The sequence below is a fragment of the Melanerpes formicivorus genome, unplaced genomic scaffold (assembly GCF_026170545.1).
Source record: "Melanerpes formicivorus ecotype bairdi unplaced genomic scaffold, bMelFor1.0.p_v2 SCAF_16, whole genome shotgun sequence".
Lineage (NCBI taxonomy): Eukaryota > Metazoa > Chordata > Aves > Piciformes > Picidae > Melanerpes > Melanerpes formicivorus.
Window position 1 is genome coordinate 9,486,539 of NW_027142368.1, and position 16,214 is coordinate 9,502,752.

Here is a 16,214-nt window from a genome sequence, read left to right on the forward strand (position 1 = left end):
TATGCTGTTCCACTACCTACAAATAGCTCACCAAGCCCATCTTCTATTCCAGAACAAAAGTGGCTAACTTTTTACTCCTCACTCTGCTAATTACTCTGGAATGAAATGAATTTTTATTCCAGAGCAGAGTTGCCCATCAGGGAACCATTGCACCAAAGATAACTGCATCAGAATATGCTATGGCAGCGTATGAAAGAAAATTTTCCAGTGCAGAAAGCCTCACATCTCAGAATCGCTGAGATGTTATCTCTGACCTACTTTGCTCCAAGTACCATAGGCATATCTCCACACAGGCATCCAATTATTTGTCGAAATCAACAAGTACTTTTGTGCTACACAGAATTAGTACAAGCTAAAAAAAGAGAGTAGAGGAGGATGATAGGTGGAAAGAAGTGTTCTTTTTGTAGCATTTGCAGCACAGGAATTGATTTCACAATCATGCTTGTCCAAGCAATGTAGTTCATTCAGCAGACCATCGACTCCCATCAAAGAGTCATTCTTAACTCAAAATCAGCATGCCCATAACAGCAACAAATGAACGGAAAAGAGCAGAATAGTTCTTTAGAAACAGCCCAGCTGTCTCATGCATCTGACACTCCCCCACACAAATGTTTTCATTGAAGGGGAAAAAAAGTGCCAACCCTGAAGCTGAATGCCACAGTTAAAAATGGTCATTGAAACCTATCTATGTACCATGTGAACAGGGTAACCTAAGACACTAAGCACATTCTCAGAGAAAACCACACCAAAAAGGGCACTTTTAGAGTTCTTATAGTATTTTCCAAAGTAACATTCCTAACAAAGGATTTTATGAGGCAATAAGACACTTCATTAGGTAATTAAATTCTCCTAGGTAGGCTTTTGCTAACCAAACACTTTGTTACAAGGACAGCTGTTCCCTGGGATGAACAAATTCTGGGTTGAATATGTGAAACATCAATATAGATTTTTTGCTTATCTGAAACCCTGTGAAATATTGAAAGGATTTGAGAGACAATCTAGTACAAACTGATTTAAGGAGAATAAATTAATAAGTATTCCTGTAAATGGCATGGTAGAGTATTACATGAAGGGTCACCTTTACCTTAAGAGCACAGTTAATCTCACTTAAGTCAGAAAGCCCACTCTAGTCCAAACTGTTGCAAAATGAAGATGATTTAATACAGATAGGAAATCTGCCAAAATTAATGGGATGATAGTGTCTGCTTCTCATGTCTGTGAAATTCAAAACCTTCATCAGATGACAATACAAAAGGTTATACTATATGACAGCACTTCTGTACCAGATACTGCTCTTTAAAACAGTTCTGTGCCTCTGATAATCTATTGAGTGAAAGAGGAAAGAGAAAAAAATCTGGTTTGTCTGATTACAAAAAAGGAAGAAAATATAAGGAAATTATGTGCTAAATCAAATTCCTGGGTCAAACTGGAAAGAAATTTTCCTCCCAGATCCTGAGAAAAAGACATTTTAATATTTATTAGAAAAATAGAATTAAAATAATACTAAGAGAAAAATTAATTCTCTATCTGAAATCACTTAGAGTAAGCTTGAAATGTTCTCTACCAACTCACCTGTATTAATGAGCCTTGCAGTACCTTTGAAATAACTACATTCAGTCTTAGTTGATATTGGTTAACAGGTTTCAGACTTATTAACAACACTGTCAGGCTCAAGTAAAATTGTATATAGAGGAATACATAGAATAGAAGAGCATCAGCTTGACCTCAGTAGGAACCAAGGCTGAAGACACTTTAATATTCATGGCAGAAGGGACAAGTCATTCTCCCTCCCCAAAGGCACTGAAATGGCAGCTAGCTAGCCCTCTCCTTCCTGTCAGGCTAGCACTGCAAGTTCCCATGTCTTCATCTCCAAACACAAGTGAAGATTACCAATTATATACTAAAAATCCAAAACAACATTCTCTTCTCAACAGCATCAATTTCAGGTGGAAAGCATCAGACAGTGACTTGCAGTAAACATACATGCACTAGATCATACTCATATACCATGATATATGGTGCTGCTGTTACTGTTAAGATAGGATTCAACCAGTGGTGCTTGTTCCTCTGAGTGCTTCGTTCTGCGAGTTCTTGTGCGACTGTCCACGTTGGACTGAACCATTAACGGCTCCTGGCGCTTCTTCTTCTGCTTCTGTTCAAGCAGTGCTCGCTGAGGAAAACACACAGGAAAGCATCTGTTAATGGACTCCAAGCAATAGCAACCTGTGATGAAGGCAATGGCGGTCTTTGCACTTTGTCCAGTTTTTCCAGCGGCAGCAGTTGGCAAGTGGGATCTTGGGCTATCAGATTATAGGAAAGCTTTCCAACAAACCACAACCAACCCACCACTAAAACACCTTCTGCTGAAAACAGCAAATCATGAAAATAGATCTTTCTGAGCAGTCTACCAGCTGTCAGAGCTTGCTTGGAAATAACCCTTGGGAAAACAAGTGAGTGCTGGCTGTGAAACAATGGGAGGGTAAGCAAGGGCATGCAGCAGAGATGCCAATTAAAGTTTCTGTAAATTAAAAGCAGGTAATCTGCAAACTAGAATCAAGTGATAATGCTGGACATGAGCCTCATTTAGCAACTACACAACATGAAATTGAATTGAATGCTTCCATTTCTCAGCTAGACCTTCTGAAAACCAAACCCTTCAGCACTCAGTGGCACCACAGGCACTTCCCTTTGAGCCCTCTTCCAAATGAGGGAACTGAACTGCTAATTTCACCATCCATTACCTCCCCATTTCCCTGCTCCTATATAGTGGGTTTTTTTTTGCTTCTAGAAAGGAGATGCTCTGAAACTGAAGAATGAGAATGGACAGTGGATTCTTTCAGCTCTATGAATTGCATGGAAAACCTCAACATGACTTCAAAGCAATCAGAATCCAGTATAAAACTATGATATAAGTAGAAAGTATTTGAATTTGAAAATGAGGTGCTGGTAGACGGGCAAGTTGATAAAATTAAGGGAAAAATAAATGCATAGAAAAACATTAAACTCACAAGACTTAACTATAAACATTGCAAAGCTTTGTGAAAAGGGAAACACAGGGAAACCCATTAAATCCTGATGGCAAAATTCCCTGAGATTTCATGGGAGAAATTCTGATTCACCTTCCAGTACAGGTCACATAGGAATACAGTAACTAAACAGGCAACACTGCACACAGTGCCACTTGTTTACAGCCACAAGGGCTAAAGATGTAAAAACCTTTGTGGTAAACCTCTTTTGGCTGGCACGTATGCCAGAACCTCTCATCCTTTCTGGTCCATCAAAGAGTTAAAAAGCACATTGTAGGTCAGCCTATACAAGTCCAGGGCAGTGTAAAGGAGAATCACTCAAATTATAGTCATGAGAAAAATTTTAATGGAAGTTAGGCTTCTAAGTAAGCTGTAACCTTCACAGGCTTCTCTTTTGCATTCCCTAATCAAAGGATGCAATTTTCTATCAATTAGCAGATGCGTGTGTCAGTGATTACTCCAAGATCTAGACTTCAGAGAGCAAGAAGGTGCCCCTCCAAAATCTTACCTGTCTGTCAAGCTTCTGCTGACGCAGGCTGCTGCCCTCATCATCCAGAACACTGCAAAGACAAGGAGTACGTAATTGGAACACAGTTATCACTCAAAACAACACCTACGTGCAATCACTGGAGCAAATTCCTGCAGGAATTCTCCATATAAAACTCTCACTGTGGTCCACGGAATTCTGCCTGCCCTAGATGACAAAAGTCAGCTCAAGAGAATTCAAGTGCGGTCCTTGAAACAACTCTGGCACACATAAACATCAAGAAATATATACCCAGTCAGTTCACACACACAAAATCCATAGTTTCTCTTTTCTTCTCCCCTGTTTTCTAATACAAAATGTCAAGGTGTACAGCAATGGGGTTTGACTGAAAATTCGCAGGTAAAAAGAGAGGAGTGGAAGAGAGCTGCTTAGCAACTCAGCACGCTTAAAATTGCATTAGGAAAATTAACTGTCTCATCTTTTGCACACTGAAACCAAGAATTTATTCCTGCACATCCAAAAAGTCACACTTACTGCAAGACAAAGAGCAATGCACACTGCCATATTACTTTCTGCTAATTGTTGCTAGTTGGGAATTAGCTCCTGTGCATTTCATTATTTTCATTAATGAGCTGGTAGAAACTAATAAACCCAGAAAGTTAGGATAGAATAGAATAGAATAGAATAGAATAGAATGGAATGGAATGGAATGGAATGGAATGGAATGGAATGGAATGGAATGGAATGGAATGGAATGGAATGGGATAGGATAGGATAGGATAGGATAGGATAGGATAGGATAGGATAGGATAGGATAGGATAGGATAGGATAGGATAGGATAGGATAGGATAGGATAGGATAGGATAGGATAGGATAGGATAGACCAAGTTGGAAGAGATCTTCAAGATCGAGTCCAACCCATCATCCAACACCATCTAATCAACTAAACCATGACACCAAGCACCCCATCCAGCCTCTTCCTAAACACCTCCAGTGGTGGCAACTCCACCACCTCCCCAGGCAGCACATTCCAATGGCCAATCACTCTCTCTAAGAAGAATTTCTCCCTGACATCCAGTTTAAACCTCCCCTGGTGCAGCTTGAAACTGAGTCCTCTTGTTCTGGTGCTGGTTGCCTGGGAGAAGAGACCAGCCCCCGCCTGTCTACAGCCTCCCTTCAGGTAGTTGTAGAGAGCAAGAAGGTCTCCCCTGAGCCTCCTCTTCTCCAGGCTAAGCAACCCCAGCTCCCTCAGCCTCTCCTCATAGGGCTTTTTTTGTGAAGCCTTTTACGAGCGTACTGACTGTGCTTAATTTTTCCAGAGAACAAAGGTCTCTGGTAAGAACATTATGGTTAAACATTGAACCTAGATAATTAAGTCTTTTAAACTGTAATATAAAATCTACAAGGAAAATAGTGCTGTAGAATTAAAAAAAAAAAAATAGCCTCTTACAAGTAGAACTCCTTTTCTCTTGCACCACATCTTTATTAAAAGATTAGCCCCTCTTCTTTTTTTTTATAATGAGTGGTAGAAATCAAAGAGAAAAAAAGAGAACAAATCCAGGACATACAAACCTGGATTCTGACCTACATATAACCGAAGAGCATTGAATGGAAATTTCATGAAAAATAACCTCCCATGTATTATTCTTTGGGAGATGGTAACATTATAGTAGCATTGAGAGGCCTTGAACACAAGCCCTACAAGGAGAGGCTGAGGGAGCTGGGATTGTTTAGCCTGGAGAAGAGGAGGCTCAGGGGAGACCTTATTGCTGTCTACAACTACCTGAAGGGTGGATGGAGGCAGGAGGGGGCTGGTCTCTTCTCCCAGGCAACCAGCACCAGAGCAAGAGGACACAGTCTCAAGCTGCACCAGGGGAAGTTTAAGCTTGAGGTGAGAAGAAAGTTCTTCACTAAGAGAGTTGTTAGCCATTGGAATGGGCTGCCCAGGGAGGTGGTAGAGTCACCATCCCTGGAGGTGTTCAAGAGGGGATTGGCCGTGGCACTTGGTGCCATGGTTTAGTCATGAGGTCTGTGGTGAGAGGTTGGACTTGGTGATCTTTGAGGTGTCTTCCAACCTTGGTGATTCTGTGATTAGATAGGGCATTCAATAACAGCATGCAGAATGCCACCTATCCAAGGCCACCATTGTTAAAGACCTATCTCTAAGTCTTTTTGTTAGAATCAGCCTCTTACAATTCATACTCAGGTTATGTTACAAAAGGCTACCGTGGCACAGAATAAAACTATGCTGTACAAGTACCTTGGGCATGAAATTAGTCTCTTGCATTACTCATCGTTCACAAAATAATTAAAGAAAAGAAAACCCCCTTACATTCACCAAAACAAATATTCTTCACACCAAGTGTTGTTTGATAAATTACAGAAAAGATACAAATTGGAGACACCCATTGCTCCATGGTATAGAATAGCAGGGTTTTTCAGGAGTACTTCATACAATTGCAGTACATATGAGCTGCACTGCTAGAAAGTAAAACTACCCTTATGGGTATCTGTGGCCAAACAACTGAGTAAAAGATGCCGAAGTATAAAGTTTCAGGCTTAATGGCCTGAACAAATCCTCCTAATTTAAGATAATGCTTGAAGAAAAGCCAAAACCATGTAATAATGCTAATACAGACCATAAGAACTGCAGAGGCAGCAATGCGTACTCTGCTGTAAAACCCCGAGAGGGCAAGAGCCAATGCTGCTCCACTCCACTGGTCATTTGCAGAGCTAAGGAGAAAACTCTGATCTCTCATCTTCTGCTTTGTAAATCAGACTATGCTGCCTCCCTCACACATGTTAAAAGATCTATAAACACTTTTCTAACATCCAGTTCAGTAATGATTTTAATGTGAATATAATGGTTTTCAGTACCAGCTATAATTCTAAATTCTCTACCACAGACAAGGCGTCAGAGCACTCTGGATGACTCTAGCTCCCTTTGATTTCCCATCACACCATATCCTGGCATAACACTGCACACAAGAGGACAGGGAAATGTCCTCTGTTAGGTTCTATACCTTACCTGAGACTGTCTGGGAAGCCACAACAAGATACATTCAGGTCCAGGTAAACAAACAGCTCCCTCAGATCTCTTTATGGTCTACAACTACCTGGAGGTTGTAGCCACATGAGGATTGGTCTCTTATCCCAGGCAACCATCACCAGAACAAGAGGACACAGTCTCAAGCTGCACCAGGGGAGGTTTAGGCTGGATGTTAGGAAGAAATCCTTCATAGAAACAGTGATTTGCCATTGGAATGGGCTGCCCAGGGAGGTGGTGGAGTCGCCATCACTGGAGGTGTTTAGGAAGAGACTGGATGGGGTGCTTGGTGCCATGGTCTAGTTGATTAGATGGTGTTGGACAATAGGTTGGACTCGAGGATCTCAAAGATCTCTTCCAACCTGGTCTGGTCTGGTCTGGTCTATTCTATTCTATTCTATTCTAACATGGTAAATCAGGCAGTTTAACTAATACCACAGCAAACAACCAGTCAGAGGTGGGTTGTGATTTGCACCAAGCCAGCATTCCATGAATGCAAAGCAACTGACACACCAGAGGCCTGACAAAGAAATGAAACCCCATCCAATAACTATGGATGCTGTAACACTGAAGCACCTCTCCCTGTTGCCCTTCGACTGTTTTTAAAGTCTCTGAATATGCAATCAAAGCTGGCATCAAGAGCAGCATGCTGACAAGCTCATCTGCAACTTCCAGGTCCTTCATTCTCCTACTTCATATTTCATAAAGTTCTGGGTAGTTTTCCACAATCCTTTTGTAAATATGCATCAGCTGCAAGCTTTGCATTATTTAAGCTGCAACATCCAACAACTAAATTTGAACTCCAGCTTTCTTCACTGATACTGGGGTTTAGTAGAATAGAGCTCAATTCTCCCCCTGCCCAGATTACTGGATTTGTATGAGAATGTCTTACTCCCAGCCAACAGTCATACCACTCTGAATCCTGCACAGTGTAAAAAAGGCCCCATAACCACCAACTGTCTATTTTAACATGTACTCAGTGCCAGTATCACTGTAAAGCTGCAGTTCTGCCCTTCCTTGAATGCCTAAATAATGCTTGTGCAAATCCAAATAAAAAGAGGATCCAATGTAGCCTATACACACTTCTGCTATAATAGCAGGGAATTCCGGTTTGAGACCTTGTACTTCAGTGTTTTCTACAGGACTAGTGGACCTTGGGGTTGCTGATTAGCAGCCAGTATGTCGCATTCCCTCGTTTTCAGTGGAGGAACTCCCTTGACACTGGATGATTCCCATGATTTGCCATTAAGGGCTATCTGAGTTTTAATACACACATGTATACATCAATAAATACATTAATAAAATAAGTTCTGTTTCCATAGCAATTCCATTAAGTCCTCACTCTTGCTTGAAAAACAGCTGCAGCAGACTGAGATGCAAGGGTGCAACCACCACTGACCCTTTTCCTCACACGTCAGTAAAGCCTTGCAGAAAGACTTATCAGATGATCTTGCCATAGCATCTGGCAGTCATGCACTCTGACAGATGCTCCAGGAGTCAAAAGCTGAAATCCAGAGAACCTACCCTTTTCTTTCTTTGGAAACCACACAAGTCTAGGAGCAGAAACACAGCCTTCCTGGTCTTTGAAAAGCACAAATGAATTGCTCTTTTCTCTGAAAGAGTTGGGTACTTGGTGAGGACCCAGCCTATCCTGACCAGTTTCAGAAATGGCCATGGTTTTGTTGCTCATTGGTCCAAGTTACTGGGATGTTCAGAAACTAAAGGCCCAGTACAGAGGAAAAGTTATGGCTCTAACATGGCAGGGCCACCACAGGAACTAATCTTAGAGATTGTGGCTGTTAGAACAACTCTGCCCGCATGTTTGATGTGATGCTAGAAAATCCCAGCAGAATCATGAAACTCAGTCTTAACTGAGAAATATAACTTTATAATTCATAAAAATGGAATTATTAAAGAATATGCATAGATATGGGCAATCTGCTGAGCATGCTAAAGCATCCTATGCCTCCAGCAAGGTTCATTTTTCACTCCTATTTGATCAAGTATCATATATCCACCTGGCGTCGTGGCTAGGACTTTGATCAATTTAAAACGAAAAGCAATTTTACACTGTATGCAATACAACAGGTCTGCAGTGATACTCTTGTCCAAATTCAGTTAACAAATCAGAGCTTGTATGTATTTCTTTGCAGATAATTTTCAAGGGAAGACCCATTCATCCAAACACAGCAACCTACCCATTAGAACTTACTGGATGTTGGCCTTAAGAAGTCAAGCCTATAGCTCTGTATTGTGAAGACTGCTATCAGCAGCCTGGACAAAGACCCACAGAGATTTAAGTATTGAATTTAGACAGCATTATTTTCAACTATTAAACACAGCATTTGACTCAGACATCCCCACCTGCTATTTTCTAAAGGGAAATACATTAAATGAACAATCCTCTTTTTTGTCAAAGCAATGCTTCTTTGTGCTACCTTTTTAAGGCACAAAATAGATTTCACAGTGATAGCTTCAACATGAATTCCAACCAACACAAAAATAACCAGGCTTGCTATACTGCTGCATGTCATCAGACAAAAATACAAGCAAGAATTTTAGTATTCTAAGCTCTTCCCAATCTTTATTCCTTCAAAATAATGTAGGAAGAAACCCAAGACCAATCAAGTCTTAAGGATAAAGCTTCATGATTGCATGAAACTCTGCAATTCACTTCTGAACATGCAAAATGCCTCTATTTCAGGAAGCCACTGCAAAAGAAAAGAACTAAGAAGAAATGTCTTCAATCATAAAGTGCAAGATGCATGTAGTCACTGATTTTACTTATTGTGCTAATGTCTGACACAGTAAAGCAGCTCTATTGTTTCTGCCTGACATATGAGGCAATGGTTTTGTTCCTTCCTGACATTGCTTCATAAAGGAACGTTGTCCATTACAATAACGTTTTTTTACCAGGACAAAGGTCCAAAATCATATCTATCACATCTCTGCAGCCCAGTATTAATTGCAGTGAGAAGTGCTCCTGGTCAACAGACTTGCACTACCACTAAGCTTTCATAGACTGGGTTGCATTTTCTCTTTCTGCTGCCTCATGACAATGCATTACTAATAGCAGCACCCAAAAACTCTAGGTGAAATCAGGGACCTTTGCACAAGAAAAATGAGTGTACATAGGGAAAATTACTGAAACAAACATTTCACATTATAAAATGATGAGGATTTGTGTAAGAAAATATGATTCCCATTTGTAAGACCAAACCAGAGGCAGTGGCAGATTAGAAGAGGTATTTTCATCCCCGGTTTCTTCTGCTATTTTCAACTTCAATTCAAAAGCAATGGATGATCAAACTAAATAGAAAGAAAAGGGGGGGAAAGCCCTACACTACATCAGACTAATCTTCCACATCACTCAGATCTTTTCCATCCACTCTTGCTGTGAGGGAAGTTGATACATTGCTGTGGAAAGGTTATGGGAGCTTTCAGAGCACAGCTGACTCAAAGGGACAAGCATGGGTGCAATGTGCCATTTAAACATCACAAAGTCTCTAAAAACACATGAAATAAAATTCCTGCAAAGGGATAGCACTTGGCTTAGTGGATACCATCTGTCATTTCACCCAATTACATTTCTCTATAAGCTCTATACTTCCACAAGGTCTCTGTAGTTTCATAAAACCCAACTGCTCTGGATAATGCTACTGTTAAGCCTACAGGAACAAGCTTTCCAGCAGCACTGATGAAATGCTACTGTAAAAGCCCATTAACAGGGTCAGGAACCTGCAGGCTGAAGTCATGCTCCAGAGGGAATGGCACACAGGCTCTTCAAACAAGAGACATTCAATGAATTCACAACCAGTGAAGTCAGCCATCTCTATAAGGTGCTAATATCTGCAAAGCCCCACATCTGCAAGTCCCCATATAAAATAAGGTCTGCTTCCCTATGTATGCCTTATGCTGAGCTCACCAGAAGCCCTTGGGAGAGCATTATAATGTCAGACCCTAATCAAAGACCTTGAAATGAAACAAATCACTCTGAAAGACTATGCGGGCTCCTGCTAGGAATCATCAAGGTTTCCTGACCCCAAAAGCAGCTGCTCAGTCATCTGACTTACACTAAAACCTGCAGCTCCTATCTTTGTGATAAAATGAGTAACTTTCCTGGGTCATCTAAGCAAGCAAAAGTCTGCCTGTGTTTGTCACTGAGGAGCAGTCCCAAGGACATTCAATCCTAATTTGCCCTTCTACTGCCAACAGCAGCAAGAGAACTTGGATTTCTCCCACATCATATTCATATGGCAAGGAGGGCAACAGCCTATAATTCTTGGTGCACACACCAGTTACCACTGAACTGACCAGTAAAGTCCAGACACCAGGAACTGCTGCAGAAATGAAGACTGCAATACCTTACGTGAAGCTTCAGAGGAATAAAACTGTTTCGCTCTGAACCTCACACAGTAAATAAAAGCACGCCTGTCCAGGAACACAGAATTGCTTCCACTGGCCATGCAGCTGTTCTGAAGACCCTTAAAAAAACACTAAAAGAGACAAAGGAAAAAGAGCAGGAGTATGAACACTGATATTTGTATCAGAATTATCAGCACCAAGTCATCCACATAACACACGAAGATGCAGAGGATCACACACTGTGCCAATGATCCAAATGGCACTAAAAGTAATGCCTGCAGGGCAGATGGCTGAAAGCAGAGATTGAATTTGTAGTTGCACAAATAATTACAGAACCAAATGCTTTATTTTCAAATCCTGGCTAGCAAACTAGCTTAAAAATGAGAAAATGAACCAGATGAGAGCTTCCTGAACCGTTGGTCCTATTTGCCTCAGGAAGGGTTATCTAAATGTCTGGTGCACATTAAGGTCTATGATGCTTATTGTGTCTGTCCAACAGTTCTGTTTTGGAGGTTTAAAAATCACCAACCCCCCCAACTTTCTAGAACTTTTCTCTTTTTCCAGTAAGTCAGTGCAAAACATCATTTGTTAATAGTTTTTAATTCTATCCCTCCTCAATCATATGGTAAGTATCTGCACCTGGGCAAGAGATAACATCTTTATTAATGGACTGGAGGAGACAACTGAGTGCACTCTTGTCACATTTGCAGAGATGACAACAAGCTGGGGGACCAGTCAATATACTCGGGGCAGGCCTGCTGTCCAAAGGGACCCTGACTGGCTGAAGGAATGGGTCAGCAGGAGCCTGAAATGATACTGGCTGGGAGCCATCTGGTCAAATAGGATGCGGGTTCCTGATGGACAGCATGCTGGAGATGAGCCAGTAGTGTGTCCTGGCAGCAAAGTGCACTCTGGGCTGTACTGACAGAGCCATGGCCATTAGATAAAGGGAGTGTTTAACATCCTTCCTTTTCTCTGCACTTGTGAGAGCCCTTAGAAAATTGCATCCAGTGTTGACCCCTTTGTACAAGAAAGATGTTAAACAACTGGGAAGAGACAGCTTTGAAGATACCTAATACCAGGCAGTCCAGAAACAATGTGCATTCATTCATCCTTGGTATTTTCAAAGACCCAAGTATATAAACCTCACAGATGACCACGCTGTGAGCAGGACATTGCACTGGAGGACTCTAGAGGTCCCTTCCAGATTCTGTGAATTGTGCCCTCCTTTTTGACATCAGACAAAACTAAACCATCAGTGTTGCAAATGAGCCACACAGCAGACTACACCAGCACATTAGCTGACAGAAAATGTAACAACAGGCGCACACATTCATGTTTTTTTTTCCTTAGTTCCATGCAGATAATTGTTAACACCAGCCAAAACCTCAGCATGACCACACAGTACTACTTTTGCTCTAATTAGCACATTTAATCAAAATAGTTACAATTCCAGTGGTATATCAAACCAGCAGAAAGTGTGGAAGTCAAGTCTTCTATATGTTTCACTCAAAATAAGTTGTGTTTGTTTGGTTGTTTCAAACTAAATCATCAGAGTCAGGTAAAAATCTGTTTGAGGATGGGAGTATTACAGAATATAGAACCAAGCACTAACCAAAAGCAAACAGTCCAACAGACTTGGTGCTGAAAGGAACAGCAAGTACTCCACAGATCCTGTAGCTATGCTTTGCATTAATGTGATCCAGCTCTGAGTTCAATCAGAAAACTGCTATTCACCTTTCAAGAACAAGATTGAAGACCAGGGGAAAAAGAAACTACAGTTCAGGATCCGCAATGTCTAGGCTGACAGCTCTCAGTGAGAGTGGTGAGAAGTCAGGAAAAGATCTAACAAGAGGAAAAGCAGACCTATTCCCTAAAGCACATTGCATGTTTTAAATAACCTGAAGTACAGGGCTGCCACTATTGGCCTGGAAGGATCAGTTGCACCAGTATTTGTTCAGATTCTTTCTCTGCAGTTACACAGAGGCGAGTAAGACAGCACACAGCAGTAAATGGCAGGTAATGAAAAGAACACCTAAGGGTAAAGTGGATGGCTGGACTATTTCATACACAGAACAAAATATTAGAAAGAAAGTCCATATCCCAAAAGAGAGAGATTAATTTAATAAACATGAATGATGGAGTACACACAATAGCCTCTGGGTATTATGTGAGCTACGCTAAAATTGTATTTAAAGTAGATCGATGAGAAGTGCCTGAATAGGAGCAAACTGAGAAGTGAAAAAAAATCCAGCCCTGACCTGGAGATACACTACCTGCAATGCAGATGGATCCAGATGACAAATGACATGACTTTCAGGAAGTGCATTTATTGAAAACACATCGCTGCCAGCCACGGCAGAGACCCAGTCAGCCTGATTTCACTCGCAGGACTAAAGCTGAGCTAATCTCAAGCACTAAACCAAGAAAATACACACACAAACAAAAACAACCCAGTAATGTACAAAGCATCTGACCACCACAAACAGTAAATTAAATGAGCAGAAACTAGGGAAAAGTACTCTCTGGATGAGGAGTCTGCACTCACACATACAGCGCAGAACAAGAGATCTCCACCTGGACCTCAGAGGACCATGACACCTCTCCTATTCCACTACTACTGCAGTGGTAAAAGACATCATTTAGAAGAGACCTCCGTGATTCTGACATGGGAAAGACTGTGAACCACTGCAGTCAAGAGAAAACCTGCATCAGTAAACTGCTGGCTCCTTTCCTTCCCTCTCTTACACCTGTTCTATGAAATGTGGTTTTGTCCACTTGGCAGCACACTGGACCTATTGTACATCAAACAGTACAGCAAACAGTATAACTCTCCAAGACACCTGGAAAATGAGATTAACAAACAAGTCTTAACTCCTCTTGGAAACACCTTCATTGAAGCATTACAGGTACAGCATCTAACTTGAAAATAATGCTGGTCTTTAAAATAATAGTATAATCATGAAATGTTTAACAAAGAAAGCCCTGATCCCTAGAATAGGGTCAGCACTGCAGGTGTTCAGTGGGGTTTCTCCCTGCAGTAAGCATGCAAACAGGCATAAATGTGTGGGTCAAATACTCTGCTACTGAGAAAGATGGTATCTGGGGTAATTCACCAATGCAGCAACTTATTAACAGTTCCCACTGCCCACCTATGTGTTTTGGGACAGGATAGGAGAAAGATATTAATGTCTACAACTACCTGAAGGGTGGATGGAGCCAGGAGGGGGTTGGTCTCTTCTCCCAGGTAACCAGCACCAGAACAAGAGGACACAGTCCCAAGCTGCACCAGGGGAAGTTTAGGCTTGAGGTGAGGAGAAAGTTCTTCACTGAGAGAGTTGTTAGCCATTGGAATGGGCTGCCCAGGGAGGTGGTGGAGTCACCATCCCTGGAGGTGTTCAAGAGGGGATTGGATGTGGCACTTGGTGCCATGGTTTAGTCATGAGGTCTGTGGTGAGAGGTTGGACTTGGTGATCTTTGAGGTCTCTTCCAACCTTAGTGATTCTGTGTGATTTATTGGTTATTTAAAGGAATAGTAAAATTAAGCTATCAATTTATTGAAAATGTGAAGGTTAAAGAGAGAATCTACCTGCTCTAACAATCAAAACTGAAGAAAACAGTAAGAATTGTAACTCTGACAGAAGTTAGTGAAGTGAAACAGCTAAGCTCCTTTTTCCTTTCTGCAGGTGGTTTTACAGTTTCTATGGAATACAGTTTCTCAGGGAAGACATGTCATTTCATGATAAATACTAACCCTTAGACAAAATATTTTGTCACTTTTTCCCCCACACACATACAGTCTTTACAATCCAATTTAGTATTCTTTTGCTGTAACTGAAGAAGGCAGGTTTTCCATTTTGGTTTGAGTTCATTCTCGGTAGTTACCTTCCACACAAGTAGCAAAGTTTCCAATCTTGGACAACATTTTCAGTGGAAACGTTGAGTTTGTCAGATCCTGGTGCCTGAGTACCTGACACAGATTCAAAGACTGGTAAGATGTTGATGACTGGAAAAAGTAACAATCGCCATTTGGCCTACATTTTGTACCAAATAATGAAAACCAAGTCATTATTTCTAACAGCACTTCATGTTGATGAGGTACTCCATATACTCTGACGCCAAGGAAGTTGCACCCCCACAACCACGTTTCAGCCTGTGTCCATTTCCAACTTTCTCTAGTAAAAGTAATTCTAGAAAGAAAATAAACAGGAGAAGGGAAAAGTATAATAAGGAATACTGTGTAAAGTCTTATGCCATAGGACCTCTCCTATGGAGACAGACTGAGAGAGTTGGGGTTATTCATTCTGGAGAAGAGAAGGCTCCAAGGAGACCTTATTGTAGCCTTCCAGTATCTTAAGGGGGCTACAAGAAAGCTGGCGAGGGGCTTTTTAGGATGTCAGGTAGTGATAGGACGGGGGAATGGGGTAAAACTAGATGAATCAGATTAGATGTTAGGAAAAAGTTCTTCACTGTGAGGGTGGTGAGACACTGGAACAGGTTGCCCAGGGAGGTGGTGGAAGTGCCACCCCTGGAAGTTTTTAAGGCCAGGCTGGATGTGGCTCTGAGCAAACTGATCTAGGGTGAGGTGTCCCTGCCCATGGCAAGAGGGTTGGAACTGGATGATCTTTGAGGTCCCTTCCAACCCTGACAGTTCTATGACTCTATAATATATGGAAAAGGGAAAAATACTCCCTCTTTGACACAGTTTTGGGGAAAACAAAAACCCTGACTTGTCTCATTAAATCCATAGTTCAGTATTCTGACCATACTTTATTTAACCCCAAATATATTGACATGCATTTTAATATTTCAAATTGAGAAAGAAATAGCCCTCTTAATAGGCTTTCACTACAAGCACTTGGAAGTGTCACATCAAGTAATGATGTGAACATTGCTATGCAACATACCCTTTTGTTGCAGACTAAGATATGTACATGGAATATATTTTAAACATTTGATTTTCAGAACTCTTTAAGTGATCTCACCCATTTGAATTTCTATACCTAGTTCAGCATACCAGCTTTAAGTATTTCAAATATATTTGTCAAATTTAAAACTGACCAAATATGTGCTACCGGAATATTTTCATTGCCATCTTCATGATCAATCACTGACATCCCAACTATGTTTCTTGACTACATTTTGGTTATTTCTGACAATTATGAAGCACCTTTTACCCAAGTAAACATACTGGTGGAAATCGTATTAGGAAGTACAAACAGGCCTGGGCTCTCCTTGTGCCACTCAACAGGAAGATTTCAGCTATTTAAGTCTCTTCAATCATCAAAT

At 41.2% G+C, this 16,214-nt stretch overlaps 1 protein-coding gene across 7 annotated transcripts in view; it reads right to left on the reverse strand.

The window, feature by feature from the left end:
* The window catches only part of TUB (TUB bipartite transcription factor), a 135,645-nt gene that overhangs the window by 33,957 nt on the left and 85,474 nt on the right, over positions 1-16,214 (reverse strand). For all 7 annotated transcript variants that reach the window (XM_068148042.1, XM_068148043.1, XM_068148045.1 and 4 more), the window contains exons 2-3: positions 3,535-3,586; positions 2,008-2,170 (exon numbers count right to left, since the gene is read on the reverse strand). In XM_068148042.1, the coding sequence (XP_068004143.1) occupies positions 2,008-2,170; positions 3,535-3,586 (215 nt within the window). The remainder of the gene's footprint in view (positions 1-2,007; positions 2,171-3,534; positions 3,587-16,214) is intronic.